This window comes from Peromyscus eremicus, chromosome 20 (genome assembly GCF_949786415.1).
Source record: "Peromyscus eremicus chromosome 20, PerEre_H2_v1, whole genome shotgun sequence".
Lineage (NCBI taxonomy): Eukaryota > Metazoa > Chordata > Mammalia > Rodentia > Cricetidae > Peromyscus > Peromyscus eremicus.
The window spans coordinates 8,241,556-8,268,843 of NC_081436.1; the positions used below are offsets into that span (position 1 = coordinate 8,241,556).

General features: G+C 40.8%; 1 protein-coding gene across 2 annotated transcripts in view; it reads left to right on the forward strand.

Moving 5' to 3' along the window:
• Nucleotides 1-27,288, forward strand: part of Nell2 (neural EGFL like 2) — a 345,435-nt gene that overhangs the window by 103,199 nt on the left and 214,948 nt on the right. For both annotated transcript variants that reach the window (XM_059247292.1, XM_059247293.1), the window contains exon 4: nucleotides 11,592-11,742. In XM_059247292.1, coding sequence (XP_059103275.1) covers nucleotides 11,592-11,742 — 151 coding nt within the window. The remainder of the gene's footprint in view (nucleotides 1-11,591; nucleotides 11,743-27,288) is intronic.

Consider the following 27,288-nt stretch of genomic DNA (forward strand, 5'->3'; position numbering starts at 1 on the left):
TGTGTGTGTGTGTGTGTGTGTGTGTGTGTGTATGTGTAAAATATTTTGGTAAATTTTGCATGCATTACATGTTGTATTTGTAAGTATTCTCTCCATGGTACAAAACTGACAGACATAATGTATATTAAAAGAGGATTTAGGATTTATTAGACTGGCTTATAGAGTAGAGTCATAGTCTAACAACGTCTGTCTCATAGCAGAGAGGCTGAGAACCCAGTATTTACTCAGTCTATGTACTTCAGCAGTAAGAATCTGGCCTGGTGGCCTGAGAGATTCCCAGAGAGCTGCTCATCTTCGGTTCACACTGGAAATGCTAAGAATCTGGTTCTAATATCAGTAAAGGAATTAGTAGCAGCAGCAGCAGCAGCAGGGTAGATGAGCTCACCAGGGATAGTGAGGGCCAAGTGAGCAGAAAGGAAAATTTTCCTTCTTCCAAGTTCCTTTATCGGAGCACTGTGCTACCCACAGTGAGGATGCGTTTCCCACAACAATGAAGGCAATCCTCTACTGGGATGGTCAGCTTTGGCATCTTGGCAGAAGCAATGGACACTGGAGGAGAGAGAATCTCATTTGAGGAATGACCTCCATCAGATTGGCTCATGAGCATGTCTGTGGGAGCCTTTTTTGATGAGTGACTGATGTGGGAGGGCCTACCTCATTATGGATAGTGAGCTCTCTGGGCTGGTGGTCCTGAGTTGTATAAGAAAGCAGGCTGAGCAAGTCATGGAAAGCAAGCCAGGAAGTGCTTCCTGCCTCAGCTCCTGACTGAATCCCTCAAGGATGGATTGTGATCTGGATGGGTAAGTCAGATAAGTCCTTTCCTCCCCAAGTTGGTTTTTGTTGGTGTTTTATCACAGTGAAGATACGCAAACTAGGCCCCACAGATGTGCCCACAGGCCAACCCCATGTAGACAGTCACTCACTGGAGCTCTCTTCCCAGCAGTTTCCAAGTTGTGTCAAGTTGACAAGTAAAGCTAACCATAGTACTCCACCCATTGTCAACTTGATACATGAAAACATCACTTGAAAGTCATAACCTTCCACCCTTTTCCCCTAAACTCTCAAGTTTATTTCATAATATAAAGTAGAATCTGACTTTAAAAGTTTCCCAAGTCTTCAAATTATCTTAATGTTGAGCTACCTTATAGCAGAGTTAGCATTCTTCTTCCAAAAGGGAAGAACAGGATGAGGATAAATAGTCCTTCAAAGCAGGGAAAAAATAACAGATCTCTTGACTCCAATGGTCAGCATCAGGAACTTAGAATATAACCTTCCAGACTCCAAAGGGTTTTGAGTACCAAAGTCCCTTGAGGAACAAAGTCTTTTAATGTCCCATAACTTAAGTATGATAATGTAGATTTTCCAACACTTACCAACTGATATTGTTTTAATTGATGTTACATCACATGATAAAGAAATATAAGAAAGAAAACACAAATATCTGCTTACTGTGTAAACAAATACATTCTTAAGAAAATAGGACAAAAACACTAATGTCATTTATAATCCTTGTTATTGTAAATGGTCACATGGCCTTAGCTGGTATTTATAACTATATTTCTATATTCTCCATTCTGTATTTTCTCTACCCTTAGCAAGCACTTCAGTGGGTCTTGGCTATTTACCTGAAGGGGTGATCCATACCTTAGTTTCTGAAGGGCCTGGCCATTTATCATCCTGATTGGATTGGGTTGTTGTAGTTTCCCACTGATCATAATGACAGGACATAGTAATACCAAGTATACCAAGTCTTTCTCTGTAATGCCAGCTCCTGACAAATGATATGAAGACTTATTATTAATTATGAAAGCTTGGCCTTAGCTTAGGCTTGTTCCCTTAACTATTATAATTTAAAGTAAGCTACTTATTTTAATCTACGTTCTGTCACGTGTTACCTCATCTCTCTATACTGCTCATGCTGCTTCCTCGTCTGGCTGGTGACCCCACCTTTCTTCTTCCCAGAGTCCTCTTTGTCCCCAGAAGTCCCACCTAACCTCTTCCTGCCTAGCTGTTGGCCATTCAGCTCTTCCTTAAACCAATTACAGTGACACATCTTCAAACAGTATAAAGGAATATTCTTTATAGCAGTCTTTTCCTCCTAATGATCTGGATTATTTGCACATTCTAGCATTGTTAGTTCTTAGTTTGTTGACTCAAAGGCGTCAGGAGCCCAAAATGACCAGAAGAAAGTCCTAGCTTCCTGTTGGATGGAGTGTTTGTTGTGCCTTCTGGAAGGAAATTCAACCCTCTGAAACCAAAATTTGTAGACCAGCATAGTAACAAGGTCATTGTTACAGGAAGCAAAAAATTTCCTAGTGGGTCACTAGGGTTAATGGTGAACAGTACTATCTGTTCCCATCTCCAGCTTTTCACTCCTGGATCCATGAATCCTGGATATATAAGAAACAATGTCATACCCTGTATGCTGGTTAGGAGCATACACAGCCATATGGAAAACACTTTTTCCCTGCTCACGTAACGTTTGATGAGCTCTCCTTGTTTCAAAATGGCTACCCAGAGAAGTGTTTTGCTAGAGTCAGTCTTGAAGAAACACAGAATCTCATAGGGCTATGATCCAAGGGGGCCCAGGCTACACAGCAAGCTGGTAGTAGAGCTTGACATCATTATTCACACGGTACTGATTTTCCAGGTATGAGACACAAGCATCATCCTATCTTTTGCCTTTTAGGAGAGGTCTATCTACATGGCTTTCCCCAAATATATTTATTACTAACTTTCCAATCATGCCTCCTTTTAGGCCCAACAATCCAGCAAAACCAGTAGATACAGCTTGTGAATCAATACATAATCACATACTAGTCCATTTCTCCTTTCAAGAAAAATGTATGACTATGTATACTTCCCAAAGATCTAGCCACTGTAAAGTCTTCTCTCCACCTGTCTCCTTCATGGTTGTCCCCTAAGGAGGCTCTGATGCTGCAGATGTCCTTTTCTGGTGCCTGCGTGGTGTAGAGAACTACCAGAAACCAGGCCTCCATCTTCTCTTCCTCAGCCAGCTGATTATAGGGCATACTCCTAGAGCCCCAATAAATCAAACACCAAGCCGTGCCTCCCTTTTAGTGCTCCCCCCCTTTTTTTTCTGACTCCACTCCATGCTTGCACTTCCATGCAGCTGTTCTATGGTTCTGGAATCTCCAACTTTCTGGGGTTTCCATTGCTACTTAAGCTTCACCTTTACAGCTACAAGCAGTGGCCTCTCAGGACCTCCTCAAAGAATGCTACATGTTGCTGCCCTAATTGGTTTTCTTCAACCCAGGCACAAGATTCCACAGTGCCCTCAGTCTTGCAAATTCATACCTGGAAAACCAGTACTGTGTGAACAATGATGTCAAGTTCTGCTACCAGCTTGCTGGGTAGCCTGGCCTTGCCAGGATCACAGCCACAAGAGATTCTGTGTTTCTTCAAGGCTGACTGGGGAAAAACAAAACACTTCCCTGGGTGGCCATTTTGAGGCAAGGAGAGCCTTTGTTGGAATTCTCAGTTTATGCTTCCTCTTATCAAACAAATGAGCATTTTCATAAGTGATAGCCCTGATAGATAGGGTCTTGCCCTCAGATTGTCTTTTGTATTGTCTCTTACGGAGTAGGAGGCGTCTCTTTAATGGCGCCATAATCTCTTTAATAATCACACCTGCTTCTGAACTGCCTTGTCAGCTCCACATTATTAAATAATCTCTCTTGTAATCACAGCTGCTTTTGAACTTCCTCAGTAACTTTATACCTACACTCTTTTCCTCACTAAATTGTACGTTTTTTATATCTGTCTGTTCTCCTTTTGGCTTCCGCTCACTGTAGACACAGATGAGGTCAGGCAGTAACTGTTACAGTACTGAAATACTGAAATGAGATCCTGTCTCGAGATTTCTTTCACTGAACAAATTAGTCTTTTGCTTTAGAGTTCAGCCATACTAAAGTACTCAGGGCCACAGTCAGGTCTTTTGCTGAATATTTCATGAATGGTCTCTAGTCAATTTCTTAATAGATTTTTTTTGTTCCCCTCTAAAACCTCATGAGCCAGGCCTCCATTGTCCACATTTCTCTCAGCATTCCGGTCTTTCTCATCAGGCTAACCCACTGATCTCTGGTTACAGCAGTCTAGAGATTTTCAAGGCTGAAGTTCTAAACTCCTCCATCAAAGCAGTTTCATAGGAGGAAGAACCACATGTTCAGGTTCATCCCAGCCGCAGGTTCTTCTTCATAGTGACTTTCTGCCTTGTTTATTTATCACTCTGATGGGATCATAAAAGCAGCTTACAAAGGAAGGGTTTGCTCTGGCTCACAGTTCAAGGGGACACAGCCAATGGTGAGGAGAACACGTGGTAACAGGAGCTAGGGGCTGATGGGTGCACTGCTTCCTCAACCAGGAAGCAGAGGAGGAAAACGACAATGTTCTGGATGTTCTGCTCACTTACCTTTTTGTATTAGGTCAGACCCCAGCCCGTAAGAAGTGCCACACGCATGGGCATGACACTTCCCATCTCAGCCCTGTTTATAAGCTCCTCACAAACATACCTAGAGATCTGTCTCCTGGATGAGTCTGTTCTTGTCCAGCTGACAATTAGTTTTAAGTATCACTCATGCCTATCAAGATCCATGACAGCAACATATCACTAGGCAATGTTGCTCCATCTCTTTCCTGTTTGCTTATCTAGCAATCCTCAAATGAAACCTCCTATCCAGTGGTTTAGGTTTCCTCCTAAACAAACTTAAGCAACTAAAGATATGAACTACTTCATCTTATAAATGGGAAATTATACTCATTGCTGCCAAGGGTCAGTCAATGATGGGATTTAACATTGTTTTTGTGGGCTTATTTTTTGTAAAAATAATTTTTAAAAGAGTTACACAGCAAATATGTTTATAGTCTGCAATACCTAAAAATGTGTATTATTTGGCCTTATAGAGAAAATTTGCTGATCATTAAAGAATGATACTCCAGTGGAATGTCTGAATGAATCAGACATTTGGGGAGATGTATTATGTAGGGAACAGTCTCAGGTCTTCCACAAAACGCATTGCTTACACAAGGAAGACATTTATTGTTCTCTCATGTAGCAATCCAGATCAGCAGGTAGCCCTGGGCTGATGGCAATTCTTCCACCCGAGATTGTCCGAAGACCAAGGTTTTGGTCGATATTCTACCTCAGATGCCCATCTTTATTGACATTGACTCTTTTCACTATATCATGAATGGAAAGGAAGAAGGGTGTGGTCAGTCTCCTTTGATCATGAAAGAGGACTGTAATCTGTTTTTGTTAGCACACAGTCCATTGGACGGAACTACACCTGGACACTGAAGCTGCAAAGGATGAGAGGGAATAATGCAGTTTCTAAGTAGTAGCCACGTGCCCACAAAAGTAGGCGATTTTACTTCTAGAGCCGGGGAGGAGAGCTGCTTCTATTGGAGGGCAATTCAGAGTCGGCCACAGTGACTCAGGCAGCTCATGGTGTTGAAATATTGCTAATCTTCATCTGCAGAATTCTCAACGAAAAACTGTGTAGCATGCATTTTGCATATACTCAGTGTCAAGTAAAGGTTTTTTGAATCAGTGAAGTTGGCAGAAAACCCAAGGTGATGCTTAGTCTGGAAATGGTTTCTTTGGGGGGAAATTGGGCCAAAATGGGACTAGTCCAGCTTGGTGGGTGTTAGGTTTGAAATATAAAATATCCCATAGGTTCATCTGTTCGGACACTGGAATTCATTGGTGGCCCTCTTCTGGGAACTTGTGAAGCCATTGTGTGTGTGGGGGTGCCTGGCTAGCAATTGTTCTCATCCTGTGGGTTGTGACCTCTTTGTGAGTCAAATGACCCTTTCAAAGAAGTCACATACCAGATATGCTGCAAAGCAGATATTTGCATTATAACTCATAATAGTAGCAAAATTATAATTATGAAGTTGTAATGAAAGTAATTTTATGGTTGGGGGTCACCACAACATGAGGAACTGTACTAAAGGGTCACAGCATTAGGAAGGTTGAGATCGACTGAGAGGAAGAGTGTCATTTGGACTTCCGGTCCCGTCTCTACTTCCTGTTCCATGGAGCTGTAGGCGGTGAGGCGTCTCAGCCACATTCTCACTGCCAAGCACTGCCTGCTACTATAATGGAGTATATCACGTAAAGTCATGCATCAAAATAAATCCTCCCTTCCTTTGTGTCTGGTGCTGTCACAGAGATGAGAACTATAACAGAGACTTCTGGGAGTGAATCAGCCAGCACTAGTGATGAGAATGCTTCTAGCAAGGTGAATGAAGAATTAAGTTTACATAGTAGGTATATTTTGTACTTTGTACAGGGGTCATTCCAACATTTAAATAATGAGTTTAATTTAGAAAAACTCGCCGGGCAGTGGTGGCACACGCCTATAATCCCAGCACCCAGGAGGCAGAGCTAGGAGGATCTCTGTGAGTTTAAGGCCATGGTCTACAGAGAGAGAGAGATCCAGGATAGGCACCAAAAATACACAGAGAAACCCTGTCTCGAAAAAACAAAACAAACAAACAAACAACAACAGCAAAAAGAAAAACTCACACTAGTGGGGACACTTTAAGAAGGTACTGTGGTGGGTTGGAGCTCAGATGTAGCAGCAGTGGGGTTTGGGGCGGTGCACGGTGTTGGAACAGCTCGTTAGTCCTGTATCTCAGAGTCCAGCAGGCCTCTGTCTACAGACCCAGCGTTCTGAGACCTGAGCAGGACTCATCCATTCCAAAGGGGCAGTGAAGCAACATGTCTGGCATGAACCTGACAGAACATTAAAGTCTCAATCACGTGGTTAGGTGCAGGGCAGAGGGACAGGCTTGAGTCTGAAGCGGAGCTCAGCTGGTTGGGTATGCAGGGCAGAGGGACTGGCTTGAGATGGAACTCAGAGCTCTGTAGACTGTGCCAACCCAGTGAGTTTGGGAGTGATTTATTTCAGAGGATGGACAAATTTCCAGAGTTCTTACTGAATTTCTGAGAGGACATGGTTCATTTCAAATCTACTCCTATTTTATTTTTTATTTTTAGCATTATGATTCCTCTGACTGAGAAACCCAGAGGAGACAGAAAAGGTGGCAGGGGGAATGGAGGGCAGAAATGGATAGATTTTCAGTTTCATGAAGTCTGGACTGAGAAGCTGATTACAATGCATTTCTTGTCACTTGGTAATGTCCTTTGGTACTCTATAATGCTGTTTGCCTTCTTAAAGTGAGAATAATCATGACAGAAAAATGAAATTTAACTTGGATAGGGTGGCTAATCATGATAAGTGCGACTTTGGTGTCTTGTTACTCAGAAATAATTTGATTATTATAATTAAGGAAGAAATATAGAAGAATAAACTCTCCAAATTGATGTCTTAGGTCAAACTGGCCTATTAAGAGGAAGATGAAATTGTGCCTTTCAGCATTTCACCTCTGCATAATTGGCAGGGCACTGTGGGCTCTCTCTTTGGCTACTCAGCAAAGATTTTCTTAGAATCTGCCTGTGCAATCCACAGTTGCACAATCCATAACCTTCACATTGTAGGCATGTGAGACCATGCTGTAGCTCTCTACCCATTATTTCCGTCTACGAAGAAATATTAACACAATTTTAATGATCTATAATAGAAATCCCACTTTGATCCTGTAAATATTGTATTTCTTTTTGAAAACAATCTTTCTACTAGTGCCAACAAAATTGCATATGTATAGAGATAGGTGACATAATTCAAAGGAACATAATTCGAGAATTTATAAAATGTAATGGTAAGGCAAACCATGGTTGTTAGCATCCAATCAGATCAAAAGAGACAGATGGGCCTGTGAGATGGCACAGCAGGTAAAGGTGTTTGTCATGCCAGCCTGGGGACCGGGGTTTGAGTCTCAGAACTCTCACAAAGGTAGAAAGAGGGACCCTATTCTATAAAGTTGTCCCGTGACCACCACATGTATGCTGTGGCATGCACATGCTTGCACACGCATGCACACACCAGACACACATGCACACATGTGTACACGCTCATGCACACACTCCATAAAGGCACTCAAACTAATAATAACAAAACATAAAACAATGGGATAAAATATTTATTACATATAAGATTTTAATACTTTAGGTTTGAATTCTAGGGGCATTTTATTGTGGGCCCCTCATATTCTGACTACGTTTTGTTTTACTGTATGAATGAAAATTTCAGTGTGTGAGTCAAATGATTCGCGTCAGGTCCAGCAGTCAGCGGCTAGATCCAGGCAGTGAATCTGACCTTCATTTTTGTTCGGTTGGCCAGTTACTACTTGTGCTTCTGACCCATCATATTAATGTTTCTTGTCACTGTGTGATGAAGTCACATATGCTGATGTGGTATTGGTCCAAATTATAATTAGTTTTGGGTTTGGAAGAAACTTTTGAGGTTGCTGTAGGTTTAATGAGAATCAGAATGTCAGAGTCGTTCTTCAGGAGTGGGTTCTCGTTCTTGACTGTTACCTTGTTATGAGGATCATATACATGTAGATTACATTGTGGTATCAGTAGGCATTGCCTGTCCCTTGTATAGTGGTAAATTAATCCCAGGTAATCCAATAACATTTTTTTTAGTATTTTTTAAAGTTTTTAAATTCATTTTACATACCAATCACAGATTCCCCCTCTTCCTCCTCCCACCCCCCAATATTCCCCCTAATCCACCATCCATTCCCTCCTACAAGAAGGTAAGGTCTCCCATGGAGAGTGAGCAGAGCCTGGTACATTCAGTAGAGGCAGGTCCAAGCCCCTCCCCTTCCCCCAAGGCTGTGTGAGGTGTCCCACCATAGGTAGTGGGCTCCTAAAAGCCTGCTCATGCACCAGGGATGGATTCTAATCCTACTGCCAGGGGCCCCTTAAGCAGATCAAACCACACAACTGTCTCTCTATACAGAGGGCCTTTTAATGTACAATTATTTGAAAACTGTTTTTCTAAGGAGCATTTTGTTTTAAAAATTTAAAATTTCTTGAGTGGGGTCCTTGATCTGCCACTTGAATTAGGTGGGTTGGTTCCTATGTGTGGCCAGGATTGCTTCTGATAGTTCCAAATGTAGTACAGTCACAGAAATGAATGGATTTGTGGATAACTGTGCTATGACTCCCAGTCAACCAACCAATCTTGGGTTTTTGTTTCTAATCTGCAGTTTACAATGAAACAGAGCTGAGCCTCCCACACACTACAGAGTACTCTGAGGGTTAAATGGGATTATTTGTGTTTAAAGGCTTTGCAAACTGCATACAGTGTTAATAAACTTGTTCAATTTGACTCTTAAAATCATCACCATTATTTTGCATTTACAGTTTACACTATGAAAATGTTGAAAGGAGAGTAAAAGCGATGGGATGTGATAATAGACCCGAGCGAGAGTATTTCTAATCTGAATTTAAGTGGCAATAGGGTGCAGCTAACATCTGAAAAATAGTAGAGTGGTGAGTTTTGAAGCATCAGTCAGCTGTTCTGTATCTGGGAGTAGATGATAGTTATAATTGAATCCACACGTGATATTTTCATTGTCAGGGTATGGGGAAAATTAATTTAAGTTTTTACACATTGCAGTATGTGGAGACCCTTTAGATTCTTGGTGACAATTGCTGTGATACTTTTTTAATTGGAAAAGAAGAAAATAATGCTTACCCATTTTTTTGTTATTGTAAGATAGATAAATCCCTTCCTTAACTTTATTGTTGGCATGCTGAAAATACTTGAGAGTGTCCATATTCTGACAATAAGCTATCTGAAAAAGAAATTGAGACAACACTATGACTTACAATAGCTACAAAAAAGTATTGAGAATAAATTTAGCTGGAGAAATGAAAGACTTACACACTGAAAACTAAAGAATATTGTTGTAAGGATTGAAGGCAACAAATATAAACGGAAAGATATCATGTGCTTGAGTATTTGAATAATTAATATTGTTACACTGTCCCATCACTCCAAATGATCAAAGGGTTCAGTGCGATCCTAACAAAAATTCCAAAGACTTTTTTCAAAGAAGTACTAAAAATTTCTAGAAATATGCAGATATAACAATCTCTGTGTATTCAGTCAATGTGCTGTCCCCCATATACACTTAATGGAGTGAGATTTCTAAAGTAAACTATAATTTGTCTCTGTTATGTAGTGGCAAGTACATGTGGTTACCAAAAGCTGGGGGAGGTGAGGAGCTTATCTTGTGACTGCTTATTTGCTTTGGTGGTCAAATTCTTCTAACTGAGACACTAAAGTGGGCAACAAATAAATCTAGTATGTGTATACAGATAAATGATTATCCATTTAATCATGCTAACCTACCCATCCCCTCATATGGTTGCCATTTTTTGACATAGTGAGAAGATTTACGATCTCTTTCCAGTTAAGTATGAAATTGAGTGTTAATAACCATACTCTTCACTACGGTGCACACCGGAGCTCTGGGATGCATTAATCCTGTAAAGATAAGATTTCGAAGCTTTACCCGGTATCTCCTTGTTTCCTATATTCTCTCAGCAGTGACAGCCACCCGTCTACTGTCACCCTCTCTGAACTCAGTGTTGAGTAGATTCCACGTGAGTCTGTGGCAAAAAAAAAATGACTGTGGGTTGGTGACACAGGACATACACTACTCTCCAAACTCCATTCTTCCTGTTGGGAACTACTTACCTGATCCTGTTTTCACCTAGAAAAGACGAGAATGTTTTGACCACAACAGACTGCATTTCAGTCCTGTGCACGCAGTATAAATTAGAGAGCTTCATGCTTATGGTGATCGGGTGCTTGAATGAGAGGGTTTTCTGACCACCCAGCCCATTGCTTTCTCTACTCTGCTTCTCCCACGTCTTGTCAGTTCTGAGTTTGGAGTTCATGACTAAACCATATGAAAGTGCAGAATAAAGTTTCTCTTTTCTTAGGCAAACTTGCTGGGCTGGGCTTTCACTAAGCCCGTGGAGGAGGGGGTGGAATTAAGTCCTACGTATTTCTTTCAACAAATATGGTGAGCAAAATTGATCTTCCTGTTTCATCCACTGCACAGAAGGCTGAGAGTGACTAATTTCACTGATCTTTTCAAGAATCTATTTAGAGTGAGCCTTCTGGCTGAAGATTCCACTCCAGAGAGAGAGGCACACAGATTTTAAATCCAATTTTCTCTCAGATGTCAAAAAAGCTACCTGGCTGTAGAGTGGCTATTCACCTGGGTCTTGTGCTACCTGGCTCTAAGCATGGTCGGTTGTTTGGGTCTTGTTGTAGGACACAAATCTCTTTGCCCTTGTTCCTGATGTAGTTATGGTAATAGGCAAGAGAAACTGTGTAAAGAGAAAAGTTGGGAGCGCTCATTTACTGGGAGTGTTCTTTGATTTTCCCCACTCAAAGGTGACATGTTTTAAAAACAGATTCCTGAAACATATGCACCAATTCATGTGATCTTGTGGTGCCCTGTGTTGTATACAGCGTAAGGTCTTACTAGGGGGATTTACCACGAAAAGCTAAAATGTGGCATTTATGAGTTATTCTTTGATGAAGCTTTTAGAAAGGTGTTGTTTGTAAGTTATACCTTATAAAATCAAACTCTAGTGTATTCTTAATGTGTGTTTATTATTTATTCAATTTTAGATTCCCCCAGAAGCATAAAAGCACCCACTGCTACAGCTGAGCGCTTTCTCCAGAAGCTGAGAAATAAACATGAGTTCACAATTTTGGTGACCCTGAAGCAGATCCACTTAAATTCGGGAGTTATTCTCTCCATCCACCACTTGGATCACAGGTAGGTGGGGCTTGTGAAGGTTCTGGCATTGTCTTTGTGTGATTGCATTACTCTACAGAAGAGCAGTAAACACAAGCCTGCTATGAGAGATGCGCGAGGGACTTTAGAGCACAGAGTTGTATGTATTATGCAGAACTGCAGACAGAGTTCTGCCTAAAAGCAGAGGGAACCACTGCATTGAAGCGTGTTGGGAGCACACAAAGGTCCACTTCTAAGACACGTTTGTCAATTCCTAAATTCCACAGGGGCTATCTTCCTCAATGCTAAAGACAAACATACATCTTAACTTCTGATCATTACCCACGAAAGTACTGCATTCCACCACCTCCTTTGGGAAAGTGGCTGTGCTTAGAATTTAGTGATCTTACAATTTTAATCACATACCTGGGACTGAACCTGTGAGCCACGGCACTCACAGCTGTGTTCAGGAGTGTGGATTGAATGGCAATGCTGTCTTAGGAGCACTTTCTACTTTCTTTCACATGTGGAAGGACCAGTAGAAGAGCTGGCCAAAGAGAGAAGGGTGAGGATAGTCACCCATACCCTTAACATGGGTAGTTATAGACAGATGTGCATACACTGAATAATACCTGAATACAGAATAATAGCATAGAATAATGCAGGCCAAAAAAGTAACAATTCTGACAATGGAAGTATCTGTGTGTTCATATTTTGACTCTTAGTCCTATTATATATTACCTATGAATCGGGCAAGTCACATGGCTATCTGTGTCTCCAACTGCTCATCTTCAAAGTGGGATATAATGACTGCCCCTTCTTAGGTGATTTTGAAATCAAGTTTATAAACCCGAGGTGCTTTAGATACATAATAGCATTAATGATCTTGTTCGGATTTGGAAAGGAAACTTATTCTTATTGGAGATTAGGTAGTCTGAAACTTTCCAAATCTTTCCCAAATACCAAAGGCCAGACTTAATCAGAAGTATGAGAAGAACAAACGCAGCAAGACTTTGAGAGGAGGGTTCTCAGGTACACTTGTTCTTAGGTTTTGAGGACTTTCTGCACTCTATCCTCAGCACCGAAGGATAATTTCATGGGGCTTGTTCTCCTCTGGGGTCTGGCCTGTGCTGGAGGGGAGAGCATCATGCAGACATCCAGCTGGGAACTGCTTAGGACCTTGAGGGCGGGGTGGGAACGGTTGGGGGAGCCCCATCTCCACACAGTTACTATAGCTTACCCCTTGCCACAGACCTTTCTTCGGGTACCCACGATCAGGTTGGGCCTGTGTCTGTGGCACTGGACCTCTGACCATGTCAGCTGGGCTTTCAGGGACCATGAGTCACACAACATAAAGGAAGACTGTTCCTAAGGAGAATAGCATGTCATCTGTCCATGCTAGGGACATTTCTCCTTTATGAACTCGCTAGGTTTTTCTTTCTTTGTGAAGACATGCAACTCAACCACCCATCCTCCACATGCAATCACTTCTATGTGATGGCCACTCCCCATTTCCTTCCTTACCCCTCTGCCCTGTGCTAACCTGTTCTGACTGCACCCTCTGCTCATTGTGTTCTTGTATTGAGTTCTACGTGGTTTCTGTTTCTGGGGTCCCTGTATTAATTCTGTAGGTTGTTTGCTTATTCATCTTATGTTTGTCTATAATATCAACACATTTTTGTCAAACTAATACCACATTTGTGATATAGCATATCTTTCCATTTATGTAAAATGTGACTTATTTTTAAGGCATTACCTCTCCAGTGTGTGCCAGCTTTAGCATTCAGTAGAGGTTAAGAGTATAGCCCTGGAAGCAGACTGCATCCCATTGCCCTACCACTCACTGGCTTTGTGACTGCACACAAATGCCCCACTTTGCACCTTAGCGTTCTCATCTGTAAATACATACAAAGCCTTTGAAATGTTAGTGAAAAGGTCTACAGAAGCCCTGTAATCACACAAGGTCAACACTCTCATTCTCATCCTATTGATGAGACAAGCACACATCAGAGGTGCTGTGAACTTTTCAGAAGAGCTTGTAGTAAGGGCCTTGAGCCCAGGCTGCACCACTATGAAGGCAGTGTTCCTGGGGAATCATCAGATCTCTCTTCTGCCGATTTTCTCCCCCACAGCATCACCTAACCATCTAGTGATAGCATCAGGATCCAAACCCACTTCATCTGATTACTGAGTCTGGTTTGCTGACCACTGACTGCACCATGATATGTTCTAAACTAGCACTCGATGGACTTTTCACTATGCAGTTTTTTCTTTTCTCATTTCTCTATTTTCTCTCTCTCTCTCTGTGTATTTTTGTGATATATATGTGGTATAAATACTTGTATTTGTATGTTCATACCCATAACCCATGGGCATGTACACAGGGATGGCAGAGGAAGGTACCAGATATCCTACTATCATTCTCTGCCTTATTTTCTTGAGACAATGTTTCTTACTGAACCCAGAACTCACCATTTTTGGCTACATTTGTTGGCCAGCAAGCTACAGGGCTCTTGTTTCTGTCCCCTCCCCCAACTAGAGGTACAGGCTCATGTCTGGCCATGGCTAGTTTTTACATGGGTGCTTGGGATCCACACTCAGGTTCTCATATTGCACATTAAGCTCTCACTCTGTAGACCAGGCTGGCCTGGAATTCACAGAGATCTGTCTAGCTCTGCCTCCCGAGTGCTGGAATTAAAGGCGTGTGCCACCACTGCCCGGCAATCAAGCATTTTTACCTACCAAACCTTCTCCTAGCCCCTGTCTTTTAAATTCTGATCCATATGTTTAGCCTCATCATTTTGTGGATATGTAAGGGGATTTGTGGGTGTATACATGGGAACAGACAAAACAATGTGAACATGCAGATAAAGCAAATGAAAAAACACAGCTAAACATTGAAGAGGATGACACCATTCCTGATGCTCAGACCAGAGACATTTTTCTGATGACCTTTTCCTAGGTGTCTGTAGTGATGGCCCCAGCAAATAAGGTTGGGGATTCATGCCGTGTGGTGGCATCTTGCCATAGTAGACCCCAGAAAACCCCAGGGTGCCTGTAATGTGTGGGACAGTTATGTGCAACCAAAATTTTCTATTGACTATGCCAGAAGCTTCTGCTATGTGACGTGTTGGCTTTCCATATTAATTGCTGTTCTTTGTGTAACTATGTCACTTCTAACTGGCAATGACTGGTACAAGTCCAACTCTCCCTTTCTGGTTTCTTATAGTAAGGGCTCTTCTATGTTCTGCAAGAGGTTCATAGTGCTGATTGTGGGTGGGGCCGTGTGAGTTTGGGAGACTTCCAAGCACGTGCTCTTGCATGCCAGTTAGAAAGCTAATGGGCAAGAGTCTGTGGGTTTGGGCTGCATGACTTAGAGGAGAAAGTGTCTGTAAGGAAACAAATACTAGATCGACAACATTACCAGTAGAGATGCCGTGAGGCTGTCTCCATCTGGCTGTGGTCCCCTTCCTCTGGGATAATTCCAGCAAGCCATAGCTGTCAGTCACAGGGAAGTAAGGAGAAGGCAAGATGTGATGGAGACTGGGGATGCCGGCTCAGCTCTGGGACACCCAGACTGAAGAGGAGCTGTTCAGTAGGGGAGTGTGTGTCAGCACAGAGGCTGTACTCCTCGCCTGTGCAGCCTCCTTCCTCTCTCCCTGCCCACGTCTACTCAAGTGTCCACGGAGCCAGGCCTGTCCTTTCCAGCTCCCATCATCCATCTCTTCTCACATTGGCTTCCCGGGCAGAGTTAGTCTCCTTCTTTTTGGTGTTCTAATGTAGAACACTTCTGCTGATTGTGTGCATGCTTCATGTGTATACACTCCTATTAATTCCACACAGGACACTGAACAATCTTCCTAATGCTGTGACATTTTTTATACAGTTCCTCATGTCATTGTGACCCCAACCATAAAATTACTTCATTGCTATTTCATAACTGTAATTTTGCTATTGGTATGAATTGTAATGTAAATATCTGATATGCAGGAAATCTGGTATGTGACTGCCAAAGGGGTCACAGCCCACAGATTGAGAACCACTGATGTAAAGGAACCAGGTTATCACCACTCCTGTTCCCAGCCAGCCAGTGTCATCCCTGGGGGAAACCAGGTGTTTTTCACTGAAGACATTACATTTTTTTGTATTTATTTATTTGTTTGTTAAATATATAATGTGTGGGCATGTACATGCCTCAGGACTTGTGGAAGTCAGAGGACAACTTACAGGAATTGTTCTCTCCTCCCATCATGTAGGTAGGTTCTGAGGACCGAGCTTGGGTTGTCAAGCTTGGTAGCATAACCTTTACCCATTTTACTGGCCCCATGGAAGGCATTTTACAAACAAGAATGCAATGAAAAAGTAGACCTCATCTCATCAGCAGTGTGTTGGAGCTGGCACACACTGTCTAGTAAGAGTTGGAATATCATGAGCTGGTGGGTTTTAATTTGTAGGTTACGATATGAAAATTAGTAAGACATAGAAATCAGCAAGTGTGACAAAGCACGGGTTTTAAAATATGTATTTTTGATAAGCTTCAGCTTTTACTGTTTCTCATGTGCTAACCTCTGTGCACAAGTGGGAAGAAGAGGATGGGGGAGAGGTGGACAGTGTTGTCAAGAGTCCCAGGAGACAGGTGACATGACATGACCATGGCAGGGTGACCAGTGGGGGGAGAAAGAGGAAGGTAGGAGAGGGATGGGGTGGGGTGGCGTCAGGGAGGTGGGAAAAGAGCAACAAGAACTAAACATGCTCGGAACCCCCACAATGAAACCTGTCACTGGATGTGCTAAACAGACTCACACAGTAGCCACCACCACCACCGCAGTCCCTACGGAGATCATTGAGACGACGTCTTTGAGTTATTCTCTGCAGTACAGAGAACCAGTGCCAAGCATTCTGCAGCACAGTGCTGCCTGCGACCCTGGCACCTGGTGACCACTGCCATGTGGCTTCCTCATCCTTTTCTTCAACTTGTTGGTGTGAAATCTTACATGGTTGGCAACAAATTTCTGCTATACAGTTAGGTCATTACTGTCAAGGATTATATATTGTCATGTATTAAACGTGAAAGTCCCATTCTGTATATTGTGTTGTCACACAGTTAAATGCTCAAATAAATACTTGACAGATGAAGGGATGAGTAAAAGATAGAAAGTGTGAACATGTCTGTGACCTGGAATCATCAAATCTGTCACTGTGTCCTTTCTGGTGGAAAACGGAACTGGAGGAATGCTCAAGTGTCTCTGTGGATGCATCAGTGCCCAGTCACTTCTGAAATGTCGTTAGCTCCATCGTGAGGGATCCAGTCCACTAACAGGTAGCCACTGCGTCAAAACAGCTGTAAGACCAGTTCTCTGGGAATAACAGCTGTAATGAGCCGTTCCACAACTGGAAACCTAATCACACAAGCTGGTTGGTTTGGACATGGACTGATAGGCCTGCCCTGGATTCTGCAGTACACAACGGTGGCAAAGAACAAGAAAGAAGGGAAGACCATCAAGAGCGTCTCAGAACTGGGAGCAGGTGCTAGTGAACCATGGTGTGCAAACAGCACCAGACAACAGTCTAATTGTGAAACTATGAGGTCCTCACTGGCAGTGCACCAGTGAGCCACAAGGAAAGCTCATTTGCCTGCCCATCTGACATGCCGGCTTCAGATGGTGTTGTTCAAATGGAGGCTGCAATTAAAATTAAAGCACAAGTTTACATGAGCATCATAGGCTCAGGTTTTCCTGAGTATGCATAGCTATCTTTATCTCCTATAAACAACCCCCAGATCTGTGCGCCTGTCTGAAAGAACCAAGACACTTGGGACGGTCAGCGCAGCCCGCTCCACATTTCACATTTCTGAAGACTATATTTCAAAGAGAAAGAAAAGAAAACGGGTCAATAATTTTAAGATGCTGCTAACAATTTCTTCAGTGACTGGAGAAGAAAAATATACACAAAAGTAAAGGCTTGCTGAAAAAGCAAAAATAGATTTGTCAGTAAAAAGAAATGAGAACTTTCTCTGCAATTTCCAAAGACCTGTTTTTCTCCTTTGTGTTTTTCAAAAACTAGTTTCTTTCAGATAAACAGAGTCCACTTTACAGATGTGGTATGATTACCTGGCCTATCTTCTTTATAGTTTATGAGATTTCTCTCTTTTTATGAGATGGTCTTGGGATTTACATAAATTGGTTCTCATGAAGTTGCTCTTAGAATTTTCCTGATATCCAAGTGTTATTTATGCTTCTAGCTTCGAATGCTCTATGAATAGCATACACAGAGATAATTTGTGGCAATAGCTTTGCAGATAAATATAAAAATGTCTTGTAGTTTGCCATCTTTTTCAGTGTTAATCAACTTGAGGTGAAAAATGATTTTTTTCTACTCTTTTAATATTAATTATTACACATTCTGGAAGAGTAAGAATGCATTCCCATGTGAGGTTGATGAAATGTACTTGTGAGTGCTTGTCATGCAGTAAGCCTTTTTTCTTTTGTAACATAAGTAAGTAAAAATTAGACTTGATAGCAATATTTGCTTGGCTTAATGGTTTTGAACTAAAAGATGACCTTGTTTATTGTGGATAAAATTAACAGGTTGACATAAAAGCTGCTACATCCTTCATTCTTTGGCTGTGTACTAATAACATTAAAGATAATGGGATTTATAAATTAAAACTCCAGACTCCAAGATCTACATGATTTAAGCCCCCTCACTCAAATCTTGTTCCCCCTATAATAGTGTTTCTATATAATTACTTGTTTCCAACACAATTGCATTTCTAAAGTGAATTTTATACCTCCTCTATTCTGAGGTGGCTGTGATGAATCTTCTAATGTAAGTTTGCATTCATACACATTACTGAGAGGCATGGGGGTAGGGTGGTTCATCAGAGAAATAGAACTAAACTTGGGACTTTGTAAACAAATAGCATTTGCCTGCTATCTATCAGTACCATGTTAAGTTAGGTTAACTGATGGAACAAAATTTATGTTTTAGTATGTAGAGATAATCTCCTAGGGTACAAATCTCCCCCTGTGCTGAAGAAGTGAGTGAAAGAGTCACATGGTTACTGCTATTGTGACTATTTGCTGTGTAACCCCAGCTGCTCCATCATACATCATACTATGCCTCCCTAGTCAGGGATGGTTCTAGGTCTCCATCCTGTTTTGACCATGAACAGTCATGAGGCTTCAAATACACCAGAGCGTGATAAGCTCCTCCTCTTCTCTATTGCTGCAATAAACTGCAGATCCTGGGGGACCAGGGCTGTGGCCGTTGGCTAGGCAATGTACTGAACATCCACACAGTCTTGATCTGAGGGTATTTAGTCCTTCGGACGCAGTACCACAATTCTCTGCTATTCTGTACATTACTAATTTATTTTTGTCTACTTTAAGTGATCTTTCTTACCATGAGGTCTAGTACCCTATTACATCTACCTAGATTTCATACTAATATTGGTAAGAAATGAAGATATAATTTTTCCCCCAGAGTGATAACTAATTAGCCCAGTGTCAGTCATTTAAATTCCTCCTTTTCATATGAAATGAAATCTTATGTTAATGTTAAAAGTTAATCCTATTTTCTCTCCTGTGTTATTAACTAGGTAAATGTACCAGCAATATACTATATGCAGCCATTTTCCTATTATAAATGTGGGTTTCGGTGTACCCATTTTAAAAGTGTATACTCTACTTCACGGCTTCTTGTTCCTCTTAAGAGTCTGCTTTTGCTGTCTGGAATATCATCCTGGTATGAAGTTTAGGATCAGTTGTTCGTTTACAGTACAAGCATGACTAGGCCTTATACTGGAACAATATTGCATTTATAGATTAAATGTGTTAACTTTTTATTTAATTCTCATGGTACTAGCCTTCCTATCCAGGGGTATGGCTTGTCTTTTTATTTTTCACATTTTATGTTCTTTTCTTATAAGAGTACACACATACTTTATTAGATATATTTCCAGGATCCTTTATAGATTGGCTGCTAGTGAATTAGGATCTTTGCTTTGTATGGTGTTTTCTAATTTGAAAGAGTTATCAATTGCCATATTACTAGAAAATCATATTTTTGTTTTGTATCAAAGGTGCATTCATTCACAGAATTTAAGGCAAAATAATGTTGGAGTTTTTTATTCAACTTAGAGTATATCAACATTTTGAATATATTGTCAAAGTTTATTCTACTTTTCTTAATGTGTGATGCATGCATTGGCATTTCAAGACTCTTTTCCAAGATGACCCTTTAGTGTCATTGTGATGTACTGTAAATCTGTTAAAGTCTTCTAACACGAAGACTAAACTACTCAAATAGTCTTTATGCCTTTGATCAGATTCTTAAAATGATTTTATAAATCACTCATTAACATTTGCAGAGATCTTTCTACCACTTATTAATCAAGGAAATATAGTTCAGTTCATTTAGAACAGTGGTTTGGGCTCTTTCACAGGGGTCACTTAAGACCATCCAGGGGTTGCCCAACACCATCGGGAAACACAGATACTTACGTTATGATTCATAACAGTAACAAAATTACAGTTATGAAGTAACATTGAAAATAATTTTATGGTTGGGTGGGGGTCCCCACACCATGAGGAACTGTATTAGAGGGCCACAGCATTAGCAAGGTTGAGAGCCACTGATTTAGACCATGTTTTATTTTTCCCTGTAGTTTAGTGTATTCATTTTTAAATAGCCAGGTAAAATGTTATTTTGCCATCTCTATTGACAATGAGGTTAATGTTTTCTGCATTGCTTGAGAAATCGTATCTTCCTTGATCATGTGGGCACTTGAATTCCATTGATTTTTCAGCGAAAGTCTTATATTTTCTCTTGTGGTTGAAGCCATGTATTGATTTGTTTTATCACAGCTGAAGCAGAATTAAAGCCATTCATAGTTTACTTTTTTTTTTTTGCCATTGACTTTTATCCATTGATCAGTTTGAAAGATGATGAATCATGTGGCACCATATTTCCTTTATTCTTTACCCTTTGGTTGTTTAAAACTGTAGGCATTATGAAATTATCAGTAGTGGGGGTGGGACATGCTGAGGATGGTGAGTGGTCCACAATACATGTGACTTGCTGGGTTTCTTTGGCAGTTCATTCTAGCTAGCTAGTAAAATGCCCTGGTCAACACCAGAACAGAGGTGAGAAGCATGTTTGGAGCAAACTATAATGAGTTCTTTTGCAATTGTTTTAAGCTTAAGTGACACATTGACACACTAAGACTTTAAGCTATGTGTTTACATTGTGTACAGTTTTACACAGTATTATATCCAAAATATTTTTTTAATATGGTGTCTTGAAAATGACTATAATTTGTAAAATTTCAGCTCCCCAAGTACTTGTGAATTTGAAGTTTTATGTATTTATTTAAAACTTGTTTCTCTTTCAGACATGATCATTCCTAATATTCTTTTCATTGTTTTCTTTTTTTTGTAAGAATTCATATATTAATAATACAAACTTATTGTCAGTCATATATATATATATATATATATATATATATATATATATATATATATGCACATGTACACACATGCATTCAAACCATGATAGATTCCTTAGGCTAATGTTTCCTTTTATTATAAGAAAAATTTGAAAAAGTTGCAAACATACCTACAAGTTATGAAACAAGATAAAATGTCCTTATGTCTTGCCAGATTTCCCAGTTGCTAACATTTTTACCTCATTTGCTCCATCATCCTTAATCTTTTGTTCCAATAACATCATAGACATTTTTCTATATACATACAGCATACAGCCTCAATCAAGTCACCAGCATTGTTGAGTTTGCAAGGTGGCTAAGCTGGTAAACCCACTTGTGGTGTAAGCCTGGTCCCTTGACTTTGATCCCTGGAAGCTACGGAAAGGTGGAAGGAGGGAACTCTTCCTCTACGTGGAATGCACAACATGCATGCCTACACACACAGCACACACACTAGCAATGGTAAAAGTAGGAATCAGTGTTGACACCCTACTATAACCAGTCTACAAACTCCAGCCAGCGTTTTATATCTAAACAACATCTTCTTTTCTTTCTTGGCTGTACTTAAGAACACATGTTATCATGCTTTGTTGTGTGCCTTTTGTTTCGTTTTGGTGTTATTTGTCTTAGTTTTTTATTTGTTTATTTTCCTTTTCCTTTTTTTTCTTAGAAAGAAAGAACATGAAGTTGTGGAGGATCTGGTAGTGGTGTGTGGGGGAATACCAATGCAATAAAAATATATTGTATGAAAATATTTACAATCAAAACGTATTGTATGAAAATATCTTTTTTGTCATTCTTTTTTATTCATTTTACATACCAACCACAGATCCCTCTTCCTGCTCTCCCCACCCCCACCTCCCTCTTACCCACCCAGCCCTCCTCCCCTTCTCCAACAGGGTAAGTTCTCCCATGGAGGGACAGCTAAGCCTGGTACATTCATTTGATGCAGGACCAAGCCCTTCCCTGCTGCATCAAGGGTGAGCAATGTGTCTGACCATAGGTAATGGGATCCAAAAAGCCAGATCGTGCACCAGGGACAGATCCTGATCACAATGCCAGGAGCCCCTCAAACAGACCCAGCTACACAACTGTCTTCCGTATGCAGAGGGTCTAGTTTAGTCCCACGCAGGTTCTGCAGCTGTTGGTCTAAAGTTTGTGAGTTCCTTTGAGCTTAGTTCAGTTGCTCTGTAGATTTCCTCATCATGATCTTCTTCATATAATTCCTCCTCCTTCTTTTCTACTGGACTCCTGGAATTTGGCCTGGTGCTTGGTTGTGAATCTCTGCATCTGCTTCCATCAGTTACTGGATGAAGACTCACTTGATTCAATTGGAGCTGGTGGAGTCTGTATCTCAAGGAGCAGCTGTAGATGTGGAGGATGGGTGGGTTTGGGAAGTAGAGTGGGGCTTGAGGTTACAGAGTCCAGTGGGGTGGTGGTGGTAGTCAGACCTGCCTGCAGGAGTCCTGCCTGCTGGCCTGCAACTGGGGCTGCAATAAATGGGGGTAAGGGGTACTGCTTGTGCCCCTGGGCCTAAAGCCTAGAGGCTGGGGTGATTGGCCATATAAAAATATCTTATTTTAAAAAAGGAACACATGTTGCACTTTGTGGTCCTTTATCATCTCCTCCAATCTGGAGCAACTCTGTTCTTTCCAGGACCTAGTATTCTCTGTGGCCTTACAAGGATAGGCTTCTTACCTTCATCCTGTAGGGTCATCATCAATGTCAAACTGGAAGAATGATGCAGGCCACACATTCTTGTCAGGACCCTCATGGCAGTGAGGCTGGCACTTCTCAGTTTAGCATGGCTCTTCTGAGACACAGCGTGTTGTTCTGTGTTCTCATGGGTGGTGTTGACCTTCCTCCCCTGAGCATGTTCATGAGTCCACAGGTTTTCCCTCTTTAGTTTGTATTTTATGGGGGGCAATTTTGCAGTTTTATTGCAGAAATTTGTTCCTCATCAAACCTCCACCTACTTTTCTTAAACATCCTCTGAGTCTTCCAACTATAATGGATACTATTTTTTTCTTATAGACATGAATAACATTCAAGTATTAAACATAATACTTGTAGTCAAACTTGAAGAAAATATATTTATACAAAATATATTCTAAAACACACAACTCAAACTGTGTTCACATTTCATTTTTAAATGGATATTTGTATTCCCTACATAAAACATTTTTAAAGTAACTATTATATCTTTCCTTATTGAAATTTATTCATGTGCAATAGTGAATGAAGTCTGTTCTTGTTTTTTCATTCCTAATACTTTAAGTGCATGTTTTTCTTCATTTTAAAAAGAAAGCTGGTTGTTCATTTTCCATTAGCCAGTAACTTAAAAAGAAGTTTATCTAAATCTCTAGATTGGTGGAGTTCAGGCTGTATTGAAGGAGCCTTGATCAATCGCATTAAGGGAATGTGCTGATTTTTCAGCAGATCATTTCTAAGAGATTCCAGAATGGAGGGTCACATGGACACCTAAGTATGACAACACCATACACAGGCCTGATGATGTAAAAGAAAATTGTGGCAGAACCCAGGTTCAGAATAACCGTCACTCTAATTCAGTACAGGAGACTGAAGAATGGGCACTTCTTTGAGGGCCTGCCTGAGGCCTCCTTTCCTCTCTTTTGGCCTGATGAGGTGCCTGCCATGTTGGTGGGTAATCAGGATTTGATAGACAAATGGCTAAGAAGTATAGAACATCTCTGGATATCAGACCCGTGGTAGCTGCTGGTATCTTGAGGGCATTCAAGAGATCTCTGTATTGATTGTAAGGTTTAACCTTGATTAGGCTTCTCCTGGGTTGGACAGTTCTGTAAGCACCTTAATGTGAATCAATCTCACTTGATGTTCATTGTGGTTTAGCAGTGGGTATAACTTCTGTCCTTGTTTCATAAATAAGGAAGTGGGTCCTTGAGAGGTGGTGTCCCAGTTGTGAAGTTACAATAAGTTCTAGAATCAGCATCGAACCCAAGTGGCTCAGCATCACTGCCCCTCCCCCAGTCACTGTCTGAACAGCTGCCCTTTCTGCCTGTCTTAAAAGAGGGTCCTGAACTCTCCACTTCCTTCAAAAGTCGGGCTGACCACACTCTAGCTTTTCATTGCTTCTCAAGACATTAGGAATGTGTTTTTCTCCCATAGCATCACATGGCCTATTGAATCAGATGTGGTATCAATATGCTCTACATGATAGGAAAGATGTTTTTTATTTAATATTTCTAATTGCCTATCCACACAAATGTATATGGTCAAAACTTGAAAACGACGTTCTTCGTTTTGGTATTTCTCTGTCATATAGAACTTAGGGCCAGGTTGCTTTTTGTTTCTGTGGCTAAGAGTGCCCTGTGCCCATTTCACTTACTTAGGAACTCTTAGGTAATACCATCGCTAGCAGCAAGAAGTCACTCAGTGAGCAGTGCAGGACATCTTCAGTCTAAACAGGAGGGGGTGATGGTGGCCCGTGGAGCACATCAGAAGGCAGTGCTGTAGTGTTGACACTGTCTTCTCCCCAGTCGCTGTTCCTTCCCACAGTCCCATGCTGAGCTTGCCTGTGTGACTGAGCTTTTCATCCACTGGAGTTTCAGAATGTGTTTCCTGCAAAGCCACCAAAGACTCCTTACAGCCTGCATTCAGTGGCCTACCAGATTGTTGTCAACTCGTAGGACCTTAGGAAAGCAGAGAGTGAACTTCAGAGGAAGATTTGAAACCAGAGGGCACGGCACATGGACCCTTGGAACCTCCAGCATCCCTGTCACTCAAGCCAGATTTCTTCCAAGCACTCAAGCATCAGTCATTTAGGTGAAGGTGAATATGGAAATCTCCCACTGGGGAACCTCATTTTTCTCTTTACCGTATTTTGTGAGAGTGGAATTTTAAGTACACATTTGGGTTTATAAAACCATTTAAACATCTGAAGATTAAGAACATTAGTGCATTCTCTTGAACATCACACACGTGCACACACACACACACACACACACACACACACACACTCTCAATTCATCCTAAACTATAAAAATATTCCATGTATGTGTAGATTTGCTTTTAAGGGATTACCATGTTCTTTAAAAGTCAAGACCAACTTAATCTCCTTAATAAGTAAATGTACACCTAGAAAAAAATGTTTTATCTTATGTTTCCTCTGGATTAAAAGCTTGACCTCAGTATCTAAATTTAGAAGAAATCTCCTATTTCATGTCAGTATTCAAAAATGAGTGTTTGGATAGTATTTCTGTTTCTTAAGCAAAATAAAATGATATAGCAATACATTTATAACAATCCTAAGAATTTCATTACTATATCACAATATGTAGATATACAGATGCATCCTTGAAATTTCAGAAAATAGTGACAGCAGTGTTGGTATGGAAATAATTAAACCAGTCTCCAGTTTCCTTGTGTAATATGCCTATCTAAAGTTCATGAAAGAAATTATGACCATTTCGGAAATACGATGATGTTCATTGCAAAAGGATAGTAAGATACAAGAGTTTGGGAAGAAGATGAAAATGACGTGTTCTCAACCTGGCACACCTTGGGAGATACCTGCTGTCTTAGTCACCTCTGCTGTCCCTGTGATAAAATACCTCAAGAAATCAGCTTCCTGAAGGAATTTTTCACTCTGGCTCATAGTTCAAGGCCATCGTAGTAGGGAAGTCACAGCAGCAAGAGCTTTCCGTGTGCTGATTCTGGGGAAATACTTTCCTAGGCAGGTGCCTTCTGGAAATCCATCAGCTTCAATTCAGCTTCACTCGGGTTCTCAGAAACAGAAGCTGCATGACACCAGATTCTTCACCAAGCAAAGCACGTGAAGGGTCCCCATCCCAAGTGCTGATGGAGTCCTTAGTCCCCTCTGAACTTCATGAGCTAGGCTTCCATGGTCTACACTTCTCTCAGTACTTTTTAATCTTCCCAGACTCATCAGAATATCCCAGTAAGCTCTGCTGGCAGCATTTGAGGGCTTTTAAAAGCACTTTCCAAACTCTCCTGCATTCTTTCCACTAACTATTTCCAAAAGCTGAAGAACTAAAAGATAAGTTTATCACAGAAGAGATTGTTTCTAAAAAAAACATTATTTCTTACTTCTAATTAGGTTATTTATATTCACATATTTCTAAAATCATTATACAGTTTAATTACCATGTCTTAAAAGTCATGCATCATTAGTCACTGTCACACAGTTTTAATTATTGTAGTTTATAATTTATAATTTTGATGTGGCAATCCTATATAGCTTATTTTTTCAGATCATTTTATGTATTTGTATTTTTTCACATTTTACTGAGATTTTAGAATCAGCTTGGATTTGGATTGGGATCTTATTAAGTCTATACATAGATTGGGGTGATCATTGTGTATTTATAGGAGAGATTTTTTTTATTTCTTTCAGTTATATTTTAAAGTTATTTTATAAAATTTTCACACATTTTAGGCTACATTTATTCTTGGAGATTCTGTCTTGATGATATATAATTTGTATCATTTAGGATTTTATTTTTGTCTTTACGTATTACAACTGAATTTTGCACTTTAATACTTAATCCAGCAAATTTGTTAACTAATTTGCTAATTGTAGCAATTTTTTGTAGAATTTTATTTTCCAAGTTAATAGTCATATTAACTACCAATAAGATGTGATATTTCTTCATTTACAGGTCTTTTATCTTAAAAAAAATATTTATTCTTCTGTCATGCAATACATCCCTATCACAGCTTCCCTTCCCTCTACTCCTCTCAGTACCCCCAACGCTCCTCTCCCCAAGATCCATTTCCTCAGTCTCCCCACAGAAAAAAAGCAGGCCTCCTAGGGACATCAGCCAAATATAGTACAACAAGATACAATAAAACCAGACACAAACCCTTGTATCAAGGATGGGTGAAGCCAGCTCCAGGGAGGCTAGCTAACAGGGAAAGACTCTAGGAGGGACACATGGATGGCCCATTGAAGGAGAAATGGAAGAGATCTACATGAGCCGACTGGGAGGGGGGGTGGCGGAGGGCGAGGAGTGGGGCATGAGAACATAGGGAAATGGGAGGGTCGAGCTGGAACAGGGACAGAGTGGAAGGGCAGGGAGGAAGATACCATGATAGATGAG